Source organism: Vidua chalybeata, chromosome 5, assembly GCF_026979565.1.
Source record: "Vidua chalybeata isolate OUT-0048 chromosome 5, bVidCha1 merged haplotype, whole genome shotgun sequence".
Taxonomy (NCBI): Eukaryota; Metazoa; Chordata; class Aves; order Passeriformes; family Viduidae; genus Vidua; species Vidua chalybeata.
The window spans coordinates 22,445,372-22,472,667 of record NC_071534.1 but is presented as its reverse complement, the minus strand read 5'-3'; the positions used below and the strand labels follow the sequence as shown (position 1 = coordinate 22,472,667).

General features: G+C 43.9%; 1 protein-coding gene across 1 annotated transcript in view; it reads left to right on the top strand.

Moving 5' to 3' along the window:
- Window positions 1-26,360, top strand: part of ABTB3 (ankyrin repeat and BTB domain containing 3) — a 164,513-nt gene extending 138,153 nt beyond the window's left edge. The window contains exons 8-17 of the mRNA XM_053944080.1: window positions 225-318; window positions 431-566; window positions 2,190-2,410; window positions 3,832-4,010; window positions 15,513-15,618; window positions 16,400-16,502; window positions 18,267-18,348; window positions 19,306-19,374; window positions 22,313-22,426; window positions 24,932-26,360. Coding sequence (XP_053800055.1) covers window positions 225-318; window positions 431-566; window positions 2,190-2,410; window positions 3,832-4,010; window positions 15,513-15,618; window positions 16,400-16,502; window positions 18,267-18,348; window positions 19,306-19,374; window positions 22,313-22,426; window positions 24,932-25,141 — 1,314 coding nt within the window. The 3' untranslated portion in view covers window positions 25,142-26,360. The remainder of the gene's footprint in view (window positions 1-224; window positions 319-430; window positions 567-2,189; window positions 2,411-3,831; window positions 4,011-15,512; window positions 15,619-16,399; window positions 16,503-18,266; window positions 18,349-19,305; window positions 19,375-22,312; window positions 22,427-24,931) is intronic.
- The last annotated feature ends 936 nt before the right edge of the window (window positions 26,361-27,296 follow it).

The following is a 27,296-nucleotide window of genomic DNA, read 5'->3' as shown; positions in this document are numbered from 1 at the left end:
TCTGAAGTTGGACGCTGGTGCTTCTGGAGTTTGGCAGCGTAAAATGAGCGAAAAAAGGAATGAATTTGCCTCTGTGAAACGATGGGCAGAATTTGCATGTCATGTATCTCCATTGTATCTGGTTTGCAGATAACAAGAAGCATTAGATTCTCATTTGTCACTGTTCATGAACTCTGAAGACTGTGATACCCCCAGTTGCTCTAAATGGTGAATTTTCTTTCTAGCTATTGCTGGATGCTGGAGCAAAAGTAGAAGGTTCCTTAGAGCATGGAGAGGAAAATTACTCTGAAACTCCTTTACAGCTGGCAGCAGCTGCTGGTAAGGACTTTCTTTCTCCTCCCATTGTAACAATTCCTCAGCTGGGATCTGTGGTTTAGTTGAGCAAATACTGGATTTTAAAAGGAGTAAAAATGCAACTCTTGCCTTGCAGGAAATTTTGAACTGGTCAGTTTGCTGTTGGAGCGAGGAGCTGACCCCATGATAGGAACAATGTACAGGAATGGCATTTCCATGACTCCACAAGGTGACATGAACTCTTTCAGTCAGGCTGCTGCACATGGACACAGGTAGAGTAGGAGCAAGTCTAGTGGCATCCTTCAAATGCTACTTTTTTGCCTGGGCATCCAGTTTGAGCAGATGGGTGAAATTTCTGCATGAACAATTGAACATGCCACCAACTGAGCAGAGATGTAAGGCTTTCTGCAAGCATGTGAATTAAACCAGTTGGTGGTACAAGCTGTGTTTTGATTTTTGATGTTAAAAAAAAAAAAGGAAGGGGACTTCTTGTGGTGTGTTCAATGCAGTGGTTGTTAAATGGCAGCTGATGTGACAGCAGAAAGGAATGTCAAAAACATTCCTTCTGAATTTCTTGATATTTTTCTCAGGTTTGAGTGAATTGTGTCTCTACTGCTGCAGCCTTAATTTTCTTGAATATATTTTCTGCATCTATGTTTACTGTAAAGTCCTGTGTGTCTTAATGTTGTTTGTATGCTGCAAATTCTAAAAAAAAAGAACTACTGAGATGAGCACCTGGCATGCATGACCTTGCAACACTCAGGAGTTGACTGCAGTGTAATGAATTAGTATCATGATCTTCACACTCCTACTTTTCTGATTGTAGCCATCCAGAGGAACATAGATACAGGTTAGAGACAGTACCTACCGTGTGTTTGCTTAGAGACGAGCTGCCAGTCTAACAACACGCTCATGGCACGTCAGGGCGGGTTCAACAGCTCTGTCCATCTGCAGCCTGCGAGGGATCCCTGGCACAGACAGGACACTTTGGGTGTTGAAGTCACCCGGTGTGAATGGGATCCACAGGCCCGAGGAGAACCTGGGGCGCTCTGTGGCTTGGCTGCTGGCTGTCCACGTCACAGACTCTTAACTCTTGTGTTCCTACCTGTATATCACAAACACACACCTTCTTCCTTCCCTCTCTGCCTGAAATTTGTTTGGAACACATCATGCTGCAATGTAAGTGGGGGCAGGGGGCACACTGGCATACAAGTAGGGTGGGCTGGGAGCCAGCCTGGTTTCTCTTCTCGCAGCTGCAAAACTAAGGGAAACTACTGAGGTTGATGAGGTTATGCTGGTGTGAACCTGAGGGCACAAAGTCTCTGACTTTGGGCTTTGTTATTTGATGCCCCAGCTGGATCAGTGACTTTGTAGAGCAGTCCCAGCTGTGCTTGAACCTGCCCTGACTGGCCTTGTTGAATGTCTAGCTGCTCTAGCTTTCCCAAACTGCTTTGAGTGTGAGTGTTGGTGCTTTCAGTAGCTCCAGGCAGCTCCCTTCTCAGGTGGCTGCCATGGTGGGAGTTCCAAGAGCTTGTCCAGAGGCACCTTGGCCTTCCCTGGCTGCTGAAGAAGTCTTGAGTCACATTTAGCTCACGAGTCTTTGTTCCCACAAGATGCCGCCACTCATGCGACATCTGTGCGGTTTGTGTCACGACAGCAGTGACTTGCAGGCGTGTCCCAGGCAGTGCAGGTGGGCTAGCAGGAGCTGTGCTTGCCTTAGGTCTGCTCTCAGCTGGTTCTGCCATTAGCTGGAGTAATTTCTTGGGTAGGTGTCCTAACTTGACGCATCACAGCAAGTAAGCCCAGTGCAGTGAAAGTCTGGCCACTGAACTCTGCTCTCCCTTTCCTCTCCTCTCCTGCCCCCTCTCTCGCTCTCTGTCATGCTGTGATGACAGGAATGTTTTCCGCAAGCTGCTTGCTCAGCCGGAGAAGGAGAAGAGCGATATCCTGTCCCTGGAGGAGATCCTGGCCGAGGGCACGGACTTGCCCGACTCGGCGGCAGCTCCGCTCTGCGCCAGCCGCAACAGCAAGGCCAAGCTGAAGGCCCTGAAGGAGGCCATGTACCACAGCGCCGAGCACGGCTACGTGGACGTCACCATCGACATCCGGAGCATAGGTCAGTCCTGGGCTCCTTCATCTGCTTCGGCCAGGGAAGGACCACTGTGAGAAACATGTCCCTCTTGAGGGGCTGTTGCTTAAACTGGCCACGGTCACATCTTCCTCAATTCTTTTGGAATAGAAGGTGGTGGCAGATCTGACATGTTCCCAGCCCATTCTAGCTCCACAGCACACCCTGTTCAGGGGCCAGTGGCTTCTTTCTTCAGGACACAGTGGTGTCCACCAGGAGCCATGTGCACTGCTGCATGACAGAGTGTAGGTAAGGCTCCGGGGCACTGTTCAGCTGTCATGGGCCACCTCCAGCTGCTTCTCTTTTGCACTCTGCTTTAAAGCAGTCCACCATTAAAACAGCTTTATTTTCTGAGACTCCGAAGGCAGGAGCAGGGAGCTGACTCCTTGGCATGCCAGCTCTGCCACTGAAGGACTTGAACATCATACCAGCTCTCTGTGAAGTTGTTTCTGCCTGTGGGTAGGGTGGTTGTGTGACGCAGATGGAAATCGATCTGGACTGTGTGTTTACCATCCCCATTCATCTGTTCACAGAGAAAGAGAGACCCAAGTGCCTGGTGTGCCTCTGCCTGGGGCAGTGCTCCAGCCCTGGGGCCATGGGATATGGGTCAGAGTGTGCAGTGGGCTGTGCAGGCAAAGATCTGGAGATGAATGAGAGGAGAGTGGCAGGGGTGCTCTGCAGGCATTGAACATTTTCTGACATGGAAGGAAAAACTTTCACTTGCCAAACACCAAGCTTCTATTTCCTTCCACTCCATTCTGTAAGAGCAGAAAGTAGGTCACATCCAGCCTCATGCCTGCAGAGGTACATTAGCTCCATGTGCTTTCTTGCTCAGTGCATGGGAGCAGTTCCCTTTAACTTCCTGGAGAGTGGTTTCTGCCATGACAAGCTGCTTGAAAGGGCTGATCTGCTTAACTCGCTCAGTGCTCTTTAGGGAAAATACTAATGATCAGGAGAGGACATGGGGTATCACTTAAAGCAAGTTTTAATCTGAAGACCACCAATTTGAATCCAGGTAGGTAGTGACCAAAATCAGGTTTTTTCACCATTTAATGGCTCTCCAGGGCCACATTCAAACAAATGAGCTAGTGTAAATCTAGTTTCCAAAAAGCTTTTGCAACGCAGAACACCACAGCAATTACCACAAATTGGTAGTCTCAGCAGAGAAGCTGAAGGTTAGATGAGCAGAGAGACCACAGTCTTCTCTTAGCATTTAGAGGAAAGCCTCTGTGCATTAGCTCTGGGATGTACTGATAACCGTCAGCCTTCTCAATTAGGGATAAATGGGAATTTGATTTCTTGAATGATTTGGCAGCTTTCGCTTAAAATCTTAATATCAGTAAAGGTAAAAGAGCAGAAGGGCACGTCCTTCCCTGGAGCTGGGAATGAGCTGTGTCCTCTGTCTGCAGGTGTTCCCTGGACGCTGCACACGTGGCTGGAGTCTCTGCGCACGTCCTTCCAGCAGCACCGGCGGCCCCTCATCCAGTGCTTGCTGAAGGAGTTCAAGTCCATTCAGGAAGAGGAGTACACTGAGGAGCTCATCACACAAGGGTTGCCTCTGATGTTTGAGATACTGAAGGCCAGCAAGGTAGGATGAAATAGTGTGTTTTAAAGGAAATCAGCCTTATTCCCATCCATTATGACATGAAAGCTCGCAATATTATTTTTGAACAGCTCTCCCAAAGGTTGTTTAGACTGCACAGGGTTATTATTATCTGTATTAAGTATCTCGGGTGTTTTCACTGTGGAAGCATGGCTTATAAACACACAGACTAATCACTGCTCCCACTAGAACAGCCTGATAACAGGTGCTAACAGTAAGCTGGAGAGACAACAAAAGCTGGTACATAGTGGTGAAATTAAAGTCAAAAAGGTCATGGCAGTGTGGCAAGAGATGTTGATAATCGAACCAACCCAAAGAGTAATTTCACCCAGCTTGTTTTACAGAACCGTACAACAAAACTCATATTCATATTTACTTTCAATTTCTTTAGCCTGTCATGACTTTCTCTTCCCTTCATGTGGGATTTGGACTCTTAAGCTTGTATGGAGACTGGTTTCTACAAGCAAAGAAAAGGATAATTTTTTCAACATTTCTTTGTGTATGTTTGTACTTGCAGGTTCCCCCGATTTATTTTTTCAGCTGACTTTTTTTAGCCAAGAAAATCAGACTCACAAAACCTTTCCAAGGAGGTACCATTGGGTATGCAAGTATAGTGGCAAAAGGGATGATCATTTGGCTGGCAAGGAGAGGGAAATTTTGTACCTAGTGAAGAATTTAAACCTTCTTATAACCAATAGTCTTCTCTACTGGTCCCCCTGAGAGTCAGTCACTCCCAAGGAATGCCCAGTCACTGTCTACTGTTACCAGAAAATCATTGTAGTGATGAAAAGCATCAAAATTATTTGATTTGTGTTCTTTTTCCTCGTGCTCCACAACACATGTTGGTATGGCCTTCTAATTGTTAAACTGAAAGTAACTTTTATCACCCAACTCTGTGTGTGACAGCAAGGAGCAAATAATTTTTAGAAATAGCTTAAATAATGTGAATAGGGGAGAGATTCTGGTGTAAGTACTCAATACTAAATATTCCAGACATGGTATAGCTAATGATGGCCTACATTGATTTATTTCTTGTATCTTGCTGCAAAAGCAGGCTTGGACTAGAGTCCTGAGCAAATCCTGCATATTTGGTCCAGCATTGTTCTGATTTTTGCTCCCATGAGCCTTGCCTTTGCAATTAGTTTGTATTGGATGAATATTTATGGAGAATATTCTGAGATGAGTTTTAGGAAATTGTTCCGAATCCTAGGATTTATAGATTCCTTGTTCTGTACTCACTTGGGTTAATGTATGTTCATCCAGAAACTACCAGCAAAGAGCTGTTTGGTTTGAAAGTTGATATGAAACTAATAATATTGAAAACTTAACAGAGAATAAGTTTAGGCCTTGTAATCTAGGATGAGGGGTGACTTTAATTGCTTTTCTCCTGGGTGGCTGAAGCCAAGGCCAGCAATCATCATTAGAATAAATTGTTTGCATAGGATTATATCTTTGGTACGTCTACATCTTCCATGGTCTATTGTAGAAGACTTGGGAAAAAATAAGACTGCTACCTTCTGCTTTGGGTTCACTTAGAAACCTAAAAATATGGAGGGGCAAAATAACTGAAGTATCACAAAAACCCCTACACAATGAAGAAGAAATCTGTGCTGGTCTTTATGCCTGCCCCTGGGCCTGGGAGAACTGCCTGTCTTCATGCATATTCAGAAACACACACTCACACAGTGTTTCGTAGTCTTAGAAAAAATAATTAATCATTCTGGGATGCTGTAAGGGTTTACAAATTGTCCGCAAACATTATTGTGGTGGTCTTGTCCAAATGTCCTCTTACAAAGCTCTCCCAGACAGAAATGAGGAAAAAGACTATGCAGCCCTTTGGAAGGCATCTACATAAATTCATTTGTAGGAGAATGAGCCAATAAAAGTTCTCCCTGGTCACTCCATAGAAGGCAGCTGAGGAGAGCTGAGATTTAAAGGATCTTCTGTTCCCCTTCACTGGAAGGGCTGAGAGCAGAGATTTTTGTGCATACCCACAGAATAGAAATCTCCTTTAAGAGGTGCAGAAGGGCCATAACGGTGGTTCACATCCCTCTCTGTTGACAGCAGACTGTAAAGCTCTGCATTTTGTAGAGCTGTGGAGAGAGGAGCTTGATTTGCCCACACGGACATCCTTTTCCCTGTGGGCTGGAAACTTCGAGAGAGATTATGACTCTTGCTAAACATCAGAGTCTGGCCCAGTACATTTCCTTAATGAGTTTTTCAGGGCAAAAAGTATAAAATAAGCGACTAGGAAGCAGAGAGCCACTTAGCAGTTCTTTGCTGATGTAAAACAAGATGTCCCATTTGCTACATATTGTGATGCTCGGTGTATTTTAATTGCATGGCAACTTGCACCTAGTAGAAATGGCATTTTGCATTCCTATAAATAGTTCCAGCTATCCCATAATCTCAGAACAATTTACTAATATTAATGAGTTGAGACATGAAAGAAGATCTTATCCTCCCTTCACCAGCAGGGAAACTGAGGTAATTAAACAGGTGGATTTTCAGAGTCTCATGGAGTGACAGTCCCAGTCTCAGAGGCTGTGATAACCTGGATAAGCCAGACAGCAATTCACAGTTTGGAGTAATTTGGCCATAGAAGCTCCCCAGAAATCACATGGAAACATAAGGGCAGGTCTCAGGGTGGGAAGCAAACTTTCTGCCCCCACCTTCTACTTTGCACTGTCGTATGGAATGTTCTTGCAGGTTCCCAGGCCATGCAAAAAAAAGACCAAATGCTATAGGTATGAAAATATTAAAGAAAATGTAACCAATACCTACAAGAACAGATATGAGGAATCCCTTTTGTCTTACAGATGGTTTATAAAATGCCTATTTCTAGAGGATACAGATGTGAGGGTTTATGTGGGAGCTCTGCCAGCACTGATGCTGGTGACCTGTAGGGTGGCAGGGTGGCACTCCATTCCCGTCTGTGTGCCGGGATGCTGACAGTAGAAATAAAAAAAAAATTTGCAGAAGTCCTGATGCTGTAACACAAAACAGCAGCAAAAATCGGCGAGTCAGGCAAAACTGGCTGAGCTGAAGTCCCTGAGTTTATTGCCCTTCTTCAAGCTGTAAAGTCAGTGGGGGAGAACAGTGTATAGGTTGCACATGGGTTGTTCACTGCTGCACTGAAGCCCTGGAGGAAGCCTTCCAAAAGCACAGATGAAGGTTTGATACCAGCTCCTGGTGGTTTCCAGTGGGATGGAGCTCTTTCATTTCCTTTCATCCCTTTAAATGTCTTCTATCAGCTGCACCATTGAGAATTGCATGGGGGTTGGGGAAGTAGCAGTGTTTCCATGCTGCTGAGGCAGAGCTGTGAGGACAGACAGAGAATCGATCTGCAGTTGCTGCCTCTGCAGCCTCCTGCTGTCCTGCAGTGAGTTTGGGTCATTACCAAATTAAAGACCAGGGTCAAGGCACTCTGGAAAAAGCAACATCTGTGGCAAAGACATGGAAAGCTTGGTTTAAGGCACCTCTCCTAAAAGCAAGCAAAACCCAAACTGGGAAAACTCCAGTAACTAAAAAATGTTGATGACACATGATGGTTTTGAGACACTGCATGGGTAAGAAAGTCAGGGATCAATTCAATATCTTTGGAAGACAAGCACACAAACATAACCTGCTGGAAGTGGTTTTGACAGGCCTGTGTGAGGCAGAAGCCAGAGAGTCACTTCTGGGAGTGAGTAGCCCTGAGCTAAAATTTAGCTGCTGTGAAGAACAGAGTCAAGTCCCTCAAAATTAAAATGATGCTGGAGATCTTGTTATGGAAGAATGATCAGAAGATACAACTGAATTCCTGCCTGTTGCTATCTGTGTTGTGCTCTTCATGGCCTGGGAAAACTCCCCCAAATTCCCGACTGAAAACTTTCCTTTCCATCCAGCTGAGGCTGATGTTTGCATTGCCTGAGCTTGACTCTGAGCTGGATTGCCCACCTGCCCCATGTCAGAGGACCATACTTACCTGAGGAGCAGATATGCCTGAGGAGTGCACCCCAAATAGAGGCTTTTAGAAGAGCTGTGTGGGGGTTGCATCCAGGTCCATGGGCTTGAGGTGAGGCTCTCAGGTCAGCTCTTCTGTTTTTGCAGAGATTCTCTTAAGGATAATAATGCTGAATGTGCAGAGATGCTTCTGTGTCCTCTGTCTACAAAAATCCTGGAGCTGTTCAGTTTGACATTTTCCACAACCTGAAAAGAGAGACTCAAATCCACAACCTTGGAAGTTAAGCACATCTGGGCTTTGGAGGAGGTTGGGTTTACGTTTGCACTCCAGGGCTCTGCATAAGACTGAGTTGTCATTAAATCACCCAGTTCCATCCATGTTGATGATCCAGCACTGTTGCCAGTTGTATGAGGTCATGAGCCGGTTTCATCCACTGCTTTTTCTGCCTACAGCAATTTACATCAGCTTGTCCTTGGCCTATTTTTTGGAGAAAATTCACAATCTTTTAATTCCAAATAATCTCTCTTACAGCTTTCTCCCTTTTCCTCATAGGACAGGTAAGGAAAGGAGCTCTTTGCCATTTCTTTGGATCCTATGTGGCCATGCACTGCTGAAGTGCATGTGTGAGTCCACACTTGCATTGAGCACATGTGTTGAAGCGTTGTCTGAAGCTCCTGGAGGTGCTTCACATCAGGAAAACTTGGCTTAGGATTATAAGTGTTCCTGATAGTGTATTGTCTAAGACAAAATCAGCTTGAGAAGTCATAGGAGCAATATTTCACTGCCATACCTTCATTGCATTCTGCAGCTCTCTCTCCATCCTTCCAATCCATTTCTGTCAGTGACATGTTTATTTTATTTAGTTTGTTTTAATATTTAGCCCATTAGTGAGGTGTTGGGTGGCCAGGCTTGTTGAAAGATGCAGGAAACTACTTTACAAAGATGTTTTCTCAGGATTTAAAATTCCTGCAGCTTTCAAACCTTTAAAAATGCACCTACAGGCAGCTGAAGAAATGTGCAGGAGTGCACAGGCTCTTTTGGAAGGCTGAGCTGTTTGAATAACAGCCATCAGTCTGGTGTTGACAGTTATTGAGAACAAATAGCAATTCAGAACAATAACCAGTTTTAAAATTCCAGAAGGATTCAGGCATGTGGGTATCTTGAGAAATCTAGCCTGTATGATTTCAAAGCTAAAGTACTCTTTCAGCAGTAACTTCTCTGTTTGGAAATCGAAATCTCTTAAAAGGAAAGTTTTGGGGTGCTTTTAAAAATACATCTTTTCAGAGACAGCCTCTGTCACAGATGCACTAACTAGTGAAAAAGTATTTTCATGTCTCCATCAAACAGAAGGCAGCAGGAAAGACTGAAGCATCTGCCTGTTGTGTTCCAAGAAAACTACTAGAAGCTGAAGCTCGGATGAGCATTCTGTTTCTCTGTTTCTGGGTTTTTTCTGGATTTGATTCTTCTAAAACAAATGTTGGAGAGGTTCCTTGAAGAATGTCAACAGGCTCAGCTCATGTGTCTGTTCTACTAAATCCAGGCATGGTGGTCAGCAAAAATCAGTGTTTCCCTAGGGTCTGCATGTGACCTAGAAAGTGGCACCGGAAGATAAAGCAGCAAGAAAATTCCACTTTTTCCCATTGCTTCATGGTGGGCTGAAATGAATGTCTCAGATGAGCTTGAGTGAAGCTGTATTTTGTTGCATGAAGCCAGACTGCCCTGTTCTGCAGGAAGGGCTAAGGGTAGAGGGGAGAGGTGAACCCTGCCTAGCACTGGTGCAGGCACTCTGTCATAATCGTGTCCCAAAGGAAAGTCTTCCCCTGGGAGAGTGCTGTGCAAGTTTCTCTTACCTGGAGACCAGCAGGAAAGACTCCTCTCTCTCTTGTTGAACTGCTTTTCAACAGAAAACTGAGCTTTTATTGTAATGAAAAATTTCACTAAGATATTTGTTTCCCACATAATATTTTACCTTTCTTGAAAAAATTAATGCCTGAAAATGGAATATTTTGGCTGACAACTGAAATACTTCAGCTGAAGAAAAATGTGGAGTTTCCACAGAGGAGACAGGCACACCAAAACCTGTGCTAAAAATAACCCTGAAGACATCCCAGACTGCTAAAGGGTCTGCTTATGGATTCCATGGAGTGGCTAATGCCCTTCTATGTGTCATCCAGCCCAGCCAGCACATGATGATCGATCTTTTGGCTGGGACTTGCTGTGATTTTGTTAGTCAGGTTTCACTGTTCTCAAGCAACTGCAGTGATCTGTAGCATTGCCCATTGTCACTTGTAGCACTTCTGTGTCTGAACAGTTCCGAGCAAGCCGGAGCCAGGTTATCCACACGTGCACATCCTGCATTCTGCGTGTGAGATGCGAGCGCCAGGTACTGAGTGGCATGTTAATAACACACTGTTAACCCCATCCTGTGGTTTCATAACACACAATTCAGCTTGGTGCTTACTAACACAGGTTTGATTTTGTTCCTACCCTCTGCTACCTTCTAAAATGTTCCACGGCCAGAGGCAGGAGCCGTTTCTTCATTTACAATAAATAAATGCTGTGGATGTGACACCTGCCCTTTTCTGGGCTCTCACCCAGGGATTACACTGTGCCTGTGGATCTGAGCTTTTTACATACAATGCACAGCTGGGATATAAAGAGCCTTTTGAAAAGGAGGCTTGGCGGCTTTCCCAGAGGCAACGGAAGGGTTTTGTGCCTTACCTGTGATTCTTTTCCGTTTGTGCTTGCAGTGGAGGGGCTTGAGCCCAGCACTAACAAAACCCATTTTGTTGTGCAGTTCACTGCCTGTAACTGTAGCTCCAACCTCTGGGGTTTCCCTCCCTTTCCAACTGTTTGACTAATATGATGTGTATGCTGCTTAACCATCTAGGAGTGACCAGCTGAAGTGGCATTTATTTAGTTTTGAGGCATTTGGTGAAAGTGAATTATGCAAGAGAATGGTAACGGGAGCACCTGTGCAAGGGAGGAGATGGTTCTGAGATGGAAAAGAAGGTCTCAGAGTTTGAGTGTTCAGGGATGGGGGCAGCAAAAAGCCCTCTCTGTTACTTCATTCTTTATCATCTTTTTCTGGTAAAGGGGAGCATGAATAGAGGACTAATTCAAGGGCATCCCAGCATGTCATGGATGAGTCCTCAATGGGCTCAGGGTATCCTGAGACTACCACTGCTGGAACAGCTGCTGGGGACTGCATGTGAGATGGGTGACTGGAAACAGCACTTCTGCCACTCTGCATTTAGCAGAGAAATGGGTCCCCTGAGCATCCTCAGGACCAGAGAGAGAAGATACCTTTGCCAGTGCCCCTGTTCTCTGAGCAGTGTGGTTTGGTTTCTCAGCTTGCTGGGGAGATGTGTATTAACAGGCAGACACCAAGCCTGGCAGAGTAAGTGTTACTTTTTCTGCCTTCATGTGGTGAGCTTTTGGTTTTTGGGCTTTGTGGTAGAGGAATTTGAGGGCCTGGCAGACTTAGGTTAAAACAACATTAGTGGAACTGAGCTGGTGAGTGTAGCATCAGTAGAAGAAAACCCCAAAATACTGTTTGGCATTTCAGAGGTAAAGAAAAGAAGCCTGACTTGTTACCAAGAGGTTAGCCTTGTAGAGGGCAGCCACATGGAGGTAGTAGGGTGGCTGTAGGCTGGTAAGAACTAAGCTGTGGGGTTTGAGCAGTCTGCAACACAAATTTTACCCTGCAGAATTTGGTCCATAGACACGAGTCTTGCACAGCTGCTGGAGAATACTGGCTATGTATTTCCCAGCTGTGTCCAGTACCTTGTAGGAACACATCCTAGAATGGCTATGCTGCATTGATCCGTGTAACCTGGAATGGAGGAAGCTCTCTCAGGGTATGTGCTGAAGCCTGGAAGAGACTTCCCTGAATCCTGCAACAGACCTTTGTCACATGGACATTCAGGACAAAATATCCCTGCACTTCCCACCCATGTCTTCACCTCTTCTCAGATCAGTCAATGAGGCACCTCTGGTCCAACAACTTGAAAGCCTCCAGCTTTGCTTCAAAAGAATTAATAAATTCCTCTCACAGTTTCAAGTGCATTCAGCAGGACTGGGGAATTCCTTTAGATCTCTGCTGAAGAATGCTTTTAAGTCAGGGGACTGCTTGTATCTACAAAACAAAGTTGCTTGCTCACCAACCAGCTCTCTGCTGGAAGCACCATCTCCCTCAGAAGGCTTGCTGTTGTTCCCTGTTCCCTCTTCCCTATCTGTAAACTACCCCATGGCTAGGTAAATATTTTTATTATATCCTGTGCCAAGCATTCTTCCCCCTCCCACAGAAGAAGATGTGCGTTGGCTCCCTTGGAGTACAAATAAACGCCCGTGTCTGAAGGGAGGCTGGCCTCACTCCAGGTGCCAGCCTTACACATCCTGGCACAATGTTTGTCAACATCAAACTGTAGCAAGAAAACAAACTTCGGTTTGCTCCTCCAGTGTTAATCTGGCCACCCACAACTGCTGCAGCGAGCTCTTACAGCTGGGCTTTCACTATTAGGTTGATAGGATGAAAGGATAAACAGGGAAGAATTACCCATCTTGGTGCTTAAATGGGAGCTTCTGAGCACCTGAGTGCTGGGCACGGTGTGAAGGTGAAGGTTGAATAGGCTGAACGTGTCCTCCTGTCTTCCAGAGCAATGCTGCACCCCAGGTCATGGACTTCTGCAGTTGTTCCCAGCCACTTCACAGGCAGCCCAAGTCCTCCAAGAGCAGGATTTGGCTTAAAAAAGCCAATTTTTCCCCAGCCATCCAGTGATGATGGTTTATTGGTAAAAGTCAGCAGAGGCACTGTGGGAAGCAGATCCAGGACCACAGCCCTGTGAGCTTGGCTATGTTCTGGGGGTGTGGGAAGCAAACTTGGAGTGCTGTAATAGTTTACCAGTCCCCTCCCTTGCTTTGTTAGCAATGGCTCTAAATAAGCACATGCTTCAGCTTTCTTGCTGAGCACATTTTTTGGCCTTTAGATGGCATGAGATGGAATTATTTAATGTTATCAATAGAAGCCAAAAGCCTCCAGCCTCCTCTCTGCCAAATGAGGTCAGTGTTCTGCATTGGAGGTCTGAAGCCGCTGTCTGTCTGACAGCGCTCTTTCTTTAACGTGTGCATCCTAAGGTCTCTTTTTCTCGTTGTCCCAACTCTGTTCCATGTCTTGGTGTTTTTAAGCATCTCTCATGTGAATGTATCACATTTTGAGCTAATTAGAGCTTAGTTTACACCATGTTTTTCGCGGACTTGTGGGAGAAGTGTTTTTGTAATGGACTTGTATCTGCACACCACAGAGTTGGTGACCCAGGGAGCTGGCAGCCCCTCGCCCATGTAGGAAGGCTCCCATGGGATTGTCTGCAGGCATGACTGGTCCTTTATGTGGTTGGACTTACTAGTAGGGATCCCCTTCTCCCACTTGGGTGGCTGAGTTTGGCCTGTCCTTCCCTGGTCTCGGTGCAGCTGCGTGTCCTGGTCCATGGTGCTGTGGTTTGGACTGGTGAGTTGGGCCTCCAGCTGCTAACAAGGCACTGCAAAGCCAGTACCCAGATTTTCCATCAGCACGTTCCCACAGACACCCTGGAAGGAGATTCATTGTCTTCATTGATGCATGTGTGTGTTTTTAAGGAGCTATTCTGTAGGCTAGCTGTGGCTGGGACTGGTGAGTTCACAGAACCCAGGACAACCTCAGTGACACAGACAGGACCTGTGCACCCTGGCAGATTGGGGAGGGGGCTGCTCCTCTTCAGTGAACTTTGCTTTTATTCATTGCAGGTAAAAGTGGGCACTGTTTCTCCTCTCCAGAAGCTTCCCTCTGCTCTAACCATGGAACTGTCCCCATCTTCTGTTGTATTTTCTGACTTCTAGCATCTGCCAGATCCAACTGGGAGCTGCCCTGCTGGTAATCAGCATCCCCCCAGACACGCTCCTCCCTGCCTGACTCAGTTGGGCCTGGCGCTTTGGCACAGCCAGAGAAGAAACTGCTCTTTCTGCCCCGTCTAAAGCTTCCCCTCCCAACCCTCCCAGCAGCTGAGTCACTTCCTTCTTTAAATCTGGCCTTAAATCTTCCTTTCTCTTTAGCCTGTGATTCATTCCCTTTGTGAGGTGCTTTGCAGAGCTCCGACAGGAGGATGCAGAACAGTGAGATGCTCCTGGGGTGGGACGCCCTCCTTGTCTCAGAGCCACAGCAGTGAGCCCCTCTCTGAGGGCTGGGCCCTGTGCCTGCTAAATGGTGTCTCTCAGTATGAGAGTTTCTCTTATCTTGGAGTTTCTTCCAGTGCTACATCTGACGTAGTAATAGGAGCCAACTCCTGCCTGCGGCGAGTGCGTGTAATTTCCTTTGACATCAGCATGTGCTTGTGAGGGAACAGCTCTACCCCTTCCCACCCTGTTTGATTAGATTCAGTAAGAGAGTCATTACAGCATCTCTGCCACTCCTTGTCACTCGTGGGATTTAAGGAGGACTTCTGAAATGTGCTCAGAGCAAGAAAAGTTTTGATTTCTGCTTCTAAAGCCTGGAGATATTTTTAATATAACAAGTACGCTCCTCAAATTTTTGTACCATGATTTTTTGTTGTCCCTCACCTGCTTATTTCCTTGGCCTTTGACCCTCTTATGTCTAAGTGTTTTGCCATTTCACAGTTTCCTGGTGTGGAGAGACTCACCAGCCAACAGGGTAGTTAAAAGATGCCACCATGAATTAGCAGTGTGGCACTGCTGAACTTGTCTAGACTTGCTCTGGTTATCAGCAAAGTGTGGGATAAAATTTGCCAAAGCTTTTAAATCTTGCTTTCATGTGGGATTTAGGTAGTTAAGCATTAAATACATTTCACTACCCTTGCATCTTAGGCATAAAAATACTCAAGGTGCTTAGGAAAGCAGCCTATGGGTGCCTTGCCCCCAGAGTTGGGGCAGAAAGGGGTAAGGCCAGGGACCAGACATGGTTCTGTGAGGGTCTGGTGGCTTCCACAGCACAGTGGTGCCCACACTGGTGCCAGAGGTGTAAGAGCACATTAATGAAACGTTTGGGATTAATAAGTGGCTGGCTCTGGTGCCTCAGTCACTCTGTAGGGGAAGGGTCTGTTTGTAAGACTGCTGCACTTCAAAACGTGTGCAGGCTGTGCAGCTGCAGCTCTCTGCAGCTCGGGTTTTCTAAGACGTGACCAGTGACCATTTTCTAAAGAGCAAACAAAAAAGTCATTTTCCAGTACAGCAAATCTGCAAATAAAATGAACTCACTGTTGTAAAGGAACTTTGTTTTTGCAGAGGGGACTGGGCTATGGAATTTTTAGGGAAGAAGAATTGTCATCCAAGGAGAAGACTTCTTAATTTAAAATGATTTGTACAGGAGACATAGGAATCAAGTAAATGAGAACTGCAGTTTCTAACAAATGCTAATAATTGTAAGCTCTTATTTTTAATAAAGCCTCAGCAATCACATTTTTCACCTTCAGAACAGGCAGCTGTTGAGAACAACGTAACATGTCCTTTGCATCTGGATTTTATGTTGTATATATTTGTTTTCTTTTGTGTAGAACGAGGTGATCAGCCAGCAGCTCTCTGTCATTTTCACTCATTGCTATGGACCCTACCCAATTCCAAAGCTCGTGGAAATTAAGCGCAAGCAGACCTCCCGCCTGGGTAAGTGTCCCTGCACGATCCTCGCTGGCTCTCCAGGGAACGCTGTGGGAAGGCTGTTGCTGGCCAGATGCTTGAGTGGGCCACAAGTCAGAAAAATCTCAGTTTGAAAGACAGAATTAGAGGAAGGAAAGGCCTCAAACTTAACCTGACCTAAAACTCCCACTGACATCAGGAGGTTCATCAGGTGTGCTGGAGTGGGGCCGTAAATCTGCAAAGATTTGTCTGTGTTGCTGCTTAGGCTGGGATCCAAGCCTTGGCTCTGGAGCCAGGTGTCTGTCTGGATCTCAAACCACGCTGGCTGGCTGCAGGTGATGCTGCACCAGCACAGCCCTCCCAGCTTGGTCAGCAGAGCCCAGGGTGTTTTCAGGGGACTGAGAGAAAATCCAAACAGTTTTCCAGGACCCTCTTCCCCTTGACAGAGGCTTCTCACACAGGGAGTGGCCTGATAGAGTACAAATGAGCAGAGGGCCCCCCAGCATCTGCTGAGCTGCAGTTTGCTCTGGTAGCAGAGCTGGAGGCTGTGCCAATGTCACACAGCGGGGACAGCTGGCTATCGTTTCAGCAAAGGTTGTCATGGACTTCAGAGCTTTGAATTCCCTTTGTCTGAACTCAGTGTGGTCTCAGGCTGTCCAAAATAGCTTTATGGGCTTTACTCACTAAAAACAATATCCTTCTCTGCTGTTGCTTTCTTTTGTCAAAACAGGGAAATATTTATTACATTCCTGACCTCTTCCAAATTAAAGTTACTGACTTTTTTGTTTCCTTCTTTTTGTGATTCTAGATCCCCATTTTCTTAACAATAAAGAAATGTCAGATGTCACATTTCTGGTGGAAGGAAGACCATTTTATGCACATAGAGTGTTGCTATTTACTGCATCACCAAGGTAAAACAGAGATACATCTCTGGTTTTTAACAAAAATAGAATTTGATTTTGTGGGTTTGTGGGGTTTTTTTGTTTGTTTTGCTGTTCCAGTTCTTTGAGGGCTAGTGGCCCAATCTTCAAGTTTTTCTTAATCAGAACATCTCCACAGCTTGTTTCTGGTTGATCTGCCAGATATTTAACAAGTGCTTCTGTCAATAGATTTCCATCCAGTGAATGATCCATGCTTCTGGCCATGTATCTGACTTCATTCCACTGAGGCACACTGGCATGGTGCTCATTACTACATCCAGTTCTCGACTGTACGGGAGTCATGATATTTTGATTCTTAATAATTAATCTTGTGGGTGGTTAAATCCTGCCTTGCATCAGTTTCAGCAGTCTCCAGGAAAAACAAGCTACTATCACACAATTCTTGACAGCATTTGACAACTTTTAAATTAAATCAAATAGCTGTGAAACATACCATACTGTATCCAAAGGCGGTATTTATAGCCTGTTTCCTGTGCTCAGAAGGCTGAATGTGGGTTACCCAGTTCAACCCAACCCAAGAGTTGCTCACAAATGTTATTTGTATACAGCTGTATAATTCAAGGTGTGCTTTTAAACAAATCTTGCTGGCCCTCCATAACAGCTAACAGCTTTTTCTGAGATGAGGCAAGGACAGAGCTCCAAGTTTGGATAATTTAAGTGATATGGGAATTGATGCTAGTCGTGCTGCCAACCCACAGCACAGAATAAAGAGATTTGCATAAAGTAACTGCAGTACCTGACTCTGCCTTCAACTAAGAAATGAATATTGGTATTTAGAGCTTCTTGGTAGATGTAAAAATACGTTCCAAACTCCAGCTTTGAGTCTACTAAATTGTGTTCATAATAGAGTTTGGCACTAGTGAAAGCAAGTAAATTGTTATCTGTATTTTAATTAACAAGATGCAATCATGATATGGAAAAGGTTGCCATCCAGCAAATGCTGGTCTTGATAGATAAACTGAGCTCTGAACTACTGCTGGAAGGTCAGATGAATTATCAAAGAGAGGAAGTACAAGGGTAGGTGTTTCTGGCAGCACATTTCCCATTTTCACCTTCTGATCAATGGGAATACCCAGTTTTGAGAAGTAGATTGTTACATGTGTATATATCTCACATAAGTTTGCAATTATTAACTGAAAATATGTGGGGTTTTTGTCCTGAAACTTGTGTCTGAATTTTGGGTTTTGATAATCAGAGAACAGCAACCTATCCAGTTTTTTCTCCTGCCTCTTCTTACACAATTGTACTGAGCGTGCATAGGAGCATGAAAAGTCTCAGTGTCTTTCTTTTACTGTTTTGTTCCAAAACATTTTTTAAACCAGCATAATGGACAGAAGCCAAAATCTATCACCCTTAAAAAAGGAAAACGTTCAGGTTTTAAATGTTGCAGATCTTCATAAAAGATCATGTTGCCTTCAAGAAAAAAAATTTGATTCTGTAATATCTTTCATTACAGAATCTGAGTTTTGGATGTACATTTTATTCTATTGTTATATTAGATGTATTTTTCAAAAATTTCAAATTGAAATCTTCTAGAGAGAGGCTTCTTCCTTTTGGTTTGAACTTTGTTAGTGTCTAAATCTTGATGCTTTTTGGTGACAAATATGTTCATTTCAGTATACTTTTTTTGCAAGAGTTGATGCTGTCATTCCACTGCACTTCTGTACTGTTTTTACTGCATTTTTCCACAGAGATAATTGGGCTGGTATTTCAAGTTTACTCCTTTTTATTTAGGTTTAAAGCATTGCTGTCTAGCAAGCCCTCATCTGATAGCACTTGTATTGAGATCAACTATGTGAAGTACCCCATCTTTCAGGTACAGTCCTCACGCTGAATTTGAATGGAACTTGTAAGAGGAACACCATGCATGCCCTGTCCAAATTAGTACCTATGTGTTTGATAAACCAGAACAGTGGTTTCACAAGCACAGGCTTCATCTCTGTTTGAGCACTGCAGAGTGCTATTGATTGCAAATGTGCCCCAGCAGATACAGCAATGTGCATTTCACTGACATGGGCTGTGCACACAAAGCACTGCCTGTCAGCATAAGGCATTTCTTTCTGTAGTTGGCTCTTTCTGTATTTAATGAACGGGTTTGGAGGAGGCACACTTCATTCCCTTCCTTAGCAGTGCTCTCCAATCAATATTGTGCCATGCAAAGGCAGAGCTTGCTCTCTGTACCTGTAGCATGGATATGCTTCCCTTGCTTTGAGCTGGAGCTCAGGCATTTCCATGTATTGACTGTTACTGCTGCTCGTAAGTCCCAGCTGCCCACAATAACTGGGCTCCCTGCAGAGGGAAGAGGGATCTCAGCTGGCTTGTATTACAGTGCAAAGCCTCCTCCACCTCTTTCTTATCTTCTATGCATGCCCACACACAGCTGGGTGAAGGTGGCCTTTGCCAGAGAAGGAATAAGGGAATAACCATTATATAGGTTGTGTTTGCCTGAATCAGTGATGTACTTAACAGACTGGGAAATACAGTGAAAATTCAAAATGAGTTAATGAGTTTCCTGCAAACTGTTTGGAGCTCACCAGGAAATCCAGACAATTTGAGGGTGAGGGTTGAGACATTAGACTACTTGTGAGAAGGAAACACTGAACTTTGCAGAGAGAGGGAATAACCAAGTATATCTTTGAAATCAGGAGGCTTGAGCCATTTTTACCTACAAATCCATGGTGGTGTTAGGAGAGCCTTGGGTATTGCCTGCTTTGTCCCCTGTTCCTCTATGTCTTGGATTGATTTTTATAAACACTCCTTTGTTTTATTACAGCTGGTTATGCAGTATCTTTATTATGGAGGTGCAGAGTCACTCCTGATTAAAAATAATGAAATTATGGAGGTAAGAGACATTATTTAATTGCAATGGGAACGATGCTGACTGACCTGTGTACCATTCACCCAAGGGCACGTGGCCATTGGGCAAGACCTGCGCACTCCTGTAAGAGCCAGCAGTGCCTCACCTGGAGTGCCCAGGCTCTCTGCAGTCCTGCAGGACACTGTGAGACTTTGCAAATACCTACTTAGAGGCAGCACTGGTGTTACCAAAATCTGGAACCAATTTCCAGCAGCTCAGTGTTCCATCCTCCCTATCTCGGCAGCATTAAAAACATCCAATTTGGTTCCTTACATGGGAGAAGTTTTGGGCATGTGCTGGGCTTTAGCCATGAGAGAAGTCCACTGGAGACACAGTTTTGATTTCAAGCATGTGACTCTTAAATTTATGAATAAAACCATAATCTGCTCCCTGAGATATAGAGACTTCTTTGCCCCTTTCTGACTGGATGTAAAACATCCAGTTGCTGTTGTGGCCTTTTGCAAAAGCCAAGCCAAGCCAGCTGGAGCTGACTGAACCTTCACACAGCCACAGCCATCAGCCATGCAACTACAACCTTATGGATGTTAAGTAATCCCCTTCCAAATACTGTGTGCCATCATTGTCAGCTATGATCAGCAAAACCACTCCAACTGTACAGAACTAAGATATATTGAGCAAATTCTTGATAGTCATTCAGGGAGTTTTCAGGCAGCCAAAAAGAATGCAGGTCAGTAAATACTAAATTCAGAACTACTTAAACAGTTTGTAATCATCAGTGTCTGCCACCACGATCACAGAATATCTCAAGTTGGAAGAGACCCATAAGGATCATGAAGTCCAACTCCCTGCTCCTTGCAGGACTATGTAAAGCTAAACCACATCACTCAGAGTGTTGTGCAGATGTTCCTTGAACTCTGGCAGGCTTGGTGCCATGAGCACTTCCCTGGGGAGCCTGTTCAGTGACTGACCATCTTCTCAGTGGAGAACCTGTTCTTATGGCCAGTCTGCACTTCCCCTGGTGCAGCTACTTTCCTTTTCCTCGTGTCCTGTTGCTGTTCCACTGTTGCCTGTATTATTCTGTCCCTGTAACTCTACAGTCTTGCAGCCAGAGGATGGAACTGGTCAGGACTGAAATTACCCCTCTCTAGTGCAGGCAGTGGATTTTTAAGTAAGCATGCCCACACTGGCTTCCTCAGCTGTATAGGAAGAGTTTCCTAATTCTCTGTTTCACTCAAAGTTTTGAAAGACTTTCTGAATTTCTAACCCTTTCTGAAATAGAGAATTTTAGACTAGGCAGTGCAGTTTCTTTATAGAGATGTGTGTTTTATCACCTAGGCTGTTAAAAAGCTTGTGCTGCATTTCAGCTGGCAGCTTGCTCTACTTTTGTGACATCTCAAAACTTCTGAGACTCCAGAATGTATGACTGATTGATTGATCTCTTGATAACAGATCTAGCCATGGTTCCTCACAGTTTAAAGTAATTACAAACCAGCACATGACTGCTTGAGCCACAGAGGCAGCTGGAATAAGATTTGGGTTTATCTTTCAAAACTGCATTTAGTAACTTGCCTTATTACAAATATGATAACAAGAAGCACCAGAAATACTCCACAGAAATCTTTGCTGCAATTCATAATTGGGACCAGCTGGCTGCTATCACATCATCACTGCAGATTTCCAGCACTTGGATTTATTTATGGGATTAAAGTAGATCTTGAGCAGACTGCATTGGAGAAGTCAGAATAATGTCATGGAAGTTTCAGGGTTTTGTTTGTTCCCCAGTGCAGTGTGAGAGCCCCTTTGGGATGCACAGGTTAGCTTTTTGTTATGAGTCCCAAATAATAAGGGGCTTTGTAAAAGCCTGAAGACCTGAGTAAGTGCTATTTAAACATTTGAACAGCTTGATCTAAGGCCTGGCTGGGTTACAACAAGGTGTCAAGCAGTGAAGAACTCCAACCTGCTTTCTAAGGCAGAGCAGAGCCAGAGACAATGACCTACCATGGAAAGACAGAAAATTAAATTACTTTCCTGTACAAGGACAGAAAACGGGAAATAGAGGAAATATTAACACTGCTGAAATTAGTTGGAGAACTCAAAATTCAAGCTATTTTCACCCCACAGGCATGCAGAGATGCCAAGGCAGTGCCAGGGTAGGCAGTGTAGCCATAGGGGAGATGCAGGGCCAAAGAGGGAGGTCAGTGCTGGTGTCAGAAGAGCTGGTAGAGTAGTGACAGACCTATGACACCCACATGAATGCTGGCTAGGCATTGCCTCACAAAGCTGGTTCCCACCTCTGTGCGCTCGTTCCTTGGAGTAACGTGCACCCCAGACAGTGTTTCAGTGCTGCTGGCCTGGACATCCCCTGACAGCTGCTCACAGGCTAGGGCAAGGAGCATGTGGAGATCTGATTCCACTCCCTTGAGCCTGCCGGGGTGGCAGATTTGAGGTTTATTGTCTCTCTAGATTAAGACTGCCCAGAATGGTCATCACTGTTTGGTTTTAATTCCTCTGTACTCTTGATGCTGACCTTTCTGCTGACTTCCTCACATCCAGGCCAGGTGCTCTGTTTCAATAAGATCTTGGGGAACAGTTGAACCAGAACTTTGGATTTTGGGGATGTATTTGCAGGTCTTTTTATTGCAGAGTCGTGTTTGCAAAGTGACAAAATACTCTTCAAGCCACTGTTTCTTTTTTCTTCTTGTCCCATTCCATAGTCAGCATGGGGACCTGAGCAGCCTTCGGTGTTCTCTCTGTGTATAGATTCCCATTGTGTGATTTAGAAGGGACTGCAGAGAATTAAAACAACCAAGCAATCTTCTCATTCTGACCTTTTGTCAGTACTTTCATGCTAACTGAAGAAGGGGCAAGAAAAAAATATAATGAAACAGTAAAGAAGCAAGCTCTGATTCTGTATCACTCAGCAGTTTTTGACTATTTTTTCCATGCCTTTTGTTTTTTTTAGCTTCTCTCTGCTGCTAAATTTTTCCAGCTTGAAGCTTTACAACGACACTGTGAGATCATTTGTGCAAAAAGCATTAATACAGAAAACTGTGTGGATATTTATAATCATGCCAAGGTAAAAATAACTGCATATGCTTGCATGTTGTGTGTCTGCCATCATTCCTGTAGGTCAGTTTTGTAATAAGTAGTTTTATATATATATATATATATGTATGTGTATATATATGTATATATGTATGTATATATGTATATATGTATGTATATCTCATATGCTCAGTACATTTGTTGCATGTTTAAGATTCGTCATTCATTAACTGGGACTGGATTAATAGGTATTTGGTATAGCGACAATCCAAAATTAGGTAGTCTAAGCCCAAGGTGGCAGTTTCTCAGCCCCTTCCTTGAGCGGGTCAAACTCAATTTGAGTGTACCACTATGTGGGAGATCTATCCCTTATTCATGACAACACAAACTGCTGAGCTGCTTCTACAGGAATCACTAAGTGAAGTAGGCATCTCTGCTTTCACCTTCCAAGATGCATTTTCCCATTTCCATTACCTGTTTCTTCCTGCCTGAAGCCCAGTGGGGTGATACACTCAATGCTGGTGACACCTTGTCAATATATAAAAATGCCACATTGTGGAAGTGCAATGGCTCAGAGCCCTGCAAGGATGGTAATGAGAATTTTATGTCTTGGAGAGTTTTTTATTGGAATCAAATTATATACTTAGCTTGTGAGGTTGCCGAAGTCATTAGACACAAAAGCATGGCATTTCTTGTCCTAGAAAACCTATTTTCACGCATTGGTGGAGGTGGTTACCACATTGATTAGTTTCAGTTTTTTTCCCGCCTCTTGGAGTAGTTAGATTTTCACTTGGAAGATGGAAATGGTGCACAAATAAGTGCAGTGAAATATTCTTCAAGCATTTCTTAAGAGATTTTTTTTCTCTAACTTGCATGGTCTATACAAAAGATAAAACTGATGCATTGTAACATGGAGGTTTGATTGAACAGAGTAATCCTGCAGATTGCTCCAAACCCCTGCAGATCTGACCTCCATTCCCATCATCAGGTATTTCCTACATAGAACTGTAATGCTGGGTCTTCGTGTATAGATAACATGCAATCAATGTTTGAAATAGCACAAAGATCCACCTATAAAAATAAGCAATGAGGTGTGTGTAATGTACATACCTATGTAAGGTAGGTCCATTTAATGTAAGAGGAAAAAAATTACAGTGCAGGAATCATTTGAAAAATATTTGATTTGTCTTGTAGCTCATGTGTGAACTTCTCTATTTGTATTGCTGTCAGTAAAAACAATAATTTTGCTTTGAAATCATGTTTTCTTTGAATTGTGAAATGGGGCTGTTATTTACATTCTGATTGAAGAAAATTTTTACATGCTGGGACTTAACAAGCCCAGTGGCTAAATCCACTGTCAGAGCCCCAACCTCCAAGTTATTTGGGCCTGCACCTCCCAATGGAAGCAGTAGAAATGGGGTACCTGGGTGGGTTTCACAGCCAGAGTCATGTTGGCACTGCTGTGGGTAGGACACTGCAGCAATAGCCAACCTGTCTGTGCCTGAATCTTTGGCTTCTGGAATTAGCTGGGTTGGAAGGGACCCTTAAAGATCATCTAGTTAGAAGCATGGTCAGGGACACCTTTCTTGACCTTGCTGCTTTGCAAGCTCATCTGCACCTGCAGGACCTCCCTGACCTTTCCAGAGGGGGAGGTGTGAGCACATTGGCCCAGAGACAAGTGGAGCACAGCCTTTGTCATCAAGATTGAGAGACAGATACAGTTTGGTGGATGGTCCCTTGCAGGGCCAGGATTTGGACTCAGTGATCTTTGTGGGTCCCTTCCAACTCAGCGGGTTATGTGATTCTGTAGTGTGAATTTGGTCATATTTGCAAATAAATGCTGACTGGAGAGTACTGATATCATTACTATCCCTACGGGCATTCCATTCTTAAAATTGCAATCATAGAACTGTAGAACACCAGCTTGGAAGGTACTTCAAGGATCATCTGGTCCAACCTTTCTTTGCAAAAATGCAGTCTAGACAAGATGGCCAGCACCCTACCCAGCTGGATCGTAAAGTGTCCAACGCTGGGAAATCCACCTCTGCACTGGGGAGGTTTTTTTCAATGGTTGATTATTTCCATTTCTTCTCAAAGCATGAAATTTTGCATGACAGCTTTCTGCAGTCATGTGTCCCATCCTTGCTAAGGACAGCATTCTTGAAACACGGTCTGTAATGTTTTCCCAAACCTGTAGTTTTAGGGTGTAACTTCTAGCATGAAATCATGGGTCTGGTAAACTCTGTGGTAGAACTTCCATCAATTTCCAAGGGAGCAAAGCTTCAGCCTGTGCAATTTTGTTTCCCCAACAGCCAGGGTCTTTTAACATGGAATTATTATGAAATCATCAGCATAAAATACTGTTTTATTAACTCCTTCCTCTCCATGCATTTATATCTGTAAGTAAGCACATTTTAAACTGTGCCTGTCTAAAAGGCTTAGCTTGTGTATTTGTTTGTGTGCAGCTCTTATGCACTGTATTTGCTGCCTGGGTTTTATCAGAATGGTTATCTTTCTCTAATTTCACTTCTTGTAGTTCCTCGGCGTCACAGAACTATCTGCCTATTGTGAAGGCTACTTTCTAAAAAACATGATGGTCCTCATTGAAAACGAAGCTTTCAAACAGTTGTTGTATGACAAGAATGGAGAAACATCTGGTCAAAATGTACTAGAGGACTTACAGAGGACGTTGGCCACAAGGATTCAGTCAATTCATTTGTCTTCTTCAAAGGGCTCCATTGTGTAAAGCTGAGGAAGATGGTAACCCTCTAATCAAAGACCCTGCAAGTTAAGTCTGCTGTTGCAGTTGCTCAAGCCTGTTGCAGTTGCTGAAATGACTACAAAAAAAGAAAATGTAAAAAATTCTACGTTGCATTCAAACAGTTCTGTTTTGGCCAAAGGTGCTGCGATGGGGTTGTGTCCCCACCTGGATGAGAGAATACAGAAAACAAGTTCCTCCCTGCTTTTGAGCAAGCTGGGTACCAGAGTGTCTGGTGAATTGCCCTTGTACTCACATTCTGAACACGAGCCTGTTCATGGAGCTTGATGCCAACAAAAGCCAGAACTCACATCAGTGAACAGCAGAAGTCCCTGCCTGAAGGGTAGTGCTGGGGAACACCCGAATTGACCAATTAATCATTTAAGTCAGATTTCTTCCAGTGTTACACAGTTAAGAACTATATCTATCCCAGAGTCCATTATCTCATGCATTTAAGAAATGTAAGAACTGTTATTGCTGTCCAGCAAAGATCAGCTGTATTAGAGAGTGGGTAAGACTGTTACAGTTGAGGAAATATACTGGCAGATTTTTAGGGGTGGGAACTTTTTAAACTGTTCATAAAAAATAATGGGGTGGCCTTGTAGTTTAAAACCTATTTCTTAAGCTTAAAATTTCATTTTCAACAGAGCTGTGTTTGAGAATCTATGTAACATGTTTTGGTTTTTTAAATGGTAAAATGTACATTGTGTAAACACACATATGATCAAGTTTTGCTTGTATTCTTTCCTAGGGTGGTATAATCTTGCCTAAGAGGCTATGGTTACACCAAAGAGGCACATTACCCAGACTGTCTCTAAAATACAGTAGTTGGGGGGTGGGGGCAGGAGAACTGCATGCTATTTGTGATTTGGGGTTGAAATCAATGACAAACTCAACAAACATGCGTTTGCATGGTAACTGTACCTGTGAAATGTTCCGTTCCGTGCTTCGTTTCGCCAAGACAAATGCAATGTTACTTCGTGTCAAACTTCATTTGTGAAATTAGCTTATTTTTTTATCTGGTGTGACTGGCTGTGATATGATACCTCTGGAGCTCCTTCTTGAGATGCTGATTTCTGTTTGTTGCAGTGAAGAAATAACAACAGATCTTTACTTTAGTGATGTGTGGATATTTTGCTACTGGCCAGAGATTGTGTCCGAGTTAGACTTTTTAAAATGATAATTAAATATGTACTGTAGAATGGTTTCTCACTGTATCCTGAGAATGTATAGATAATCTACAAATGCAGGGCTTGGGTAGGGTGGGGTGGGGGGTGTGATTTAAATGTCAAATGTCAGCTTTGTTTATTTTGCAGCATATTGTTAGCAAGACAAATCTGCTATTGCCACAACATTCCGGATGCCCTCTCTGAAAACTACAGTAAGAAGCAAGCAAAGATGTTTCCTTCTCCATGGAAAACTGACATTAATCTATTTCTTTTCTAGCGTGCTATTCTAGGAAAATTAGAGGTTTGCATGTTAACCTCTTTTTCTTTTGTTGAAGCATCTACATCAGGTGCCCTTCCATGTTCCAGCTTTTGATGTGCTCAGAGAACACAGTTTTGGCTTTAGCTATCAACATAGTAGAAAGCTGTTTTATGACTCTGAGGTGTAAATCCTTCTTTGTGCTTGGTCTTCTAAAGCCTCTGCTGTTTCTGCAACAAATGACAAAATATCTAAACTGCCACTAATGTTGCAGAGACACAGCATGACAATCAATTAGATCTTTTTTTCTGCATAGCACACGCTCACACAAGATGTTGTCTGGAACTTGTAAGCAATGGCTACTTCTGAGTGAATGTTGTGATCACAGAGAAGCAAGACCATAGTTAGTACAACAGCAACACACAGGGATTCTTGTTGTTGCTTGGTGTGCCTTCTCATCCATGGAAACCCATCCTTCTATGACAAAAATAACTAGCCTAAGAGCAGGCCTCACCCTGCAGCCTCATGTTTAAAACAGCAAAGTTTTTCAAACAATAATCATTATATTAAATGGAAAGGAAACACTTCCCATTTAATAATGGTAACTCCAAGCTACTCCTTCTTGTGAGTTGAGAGTGTCTGTGGTAAAGTTCGCTAGGTTTCTTTCAGCAATAAAGGGCTTTATAGGGCCTTTGGTGGCTGTACCTGCAGTGGTCAC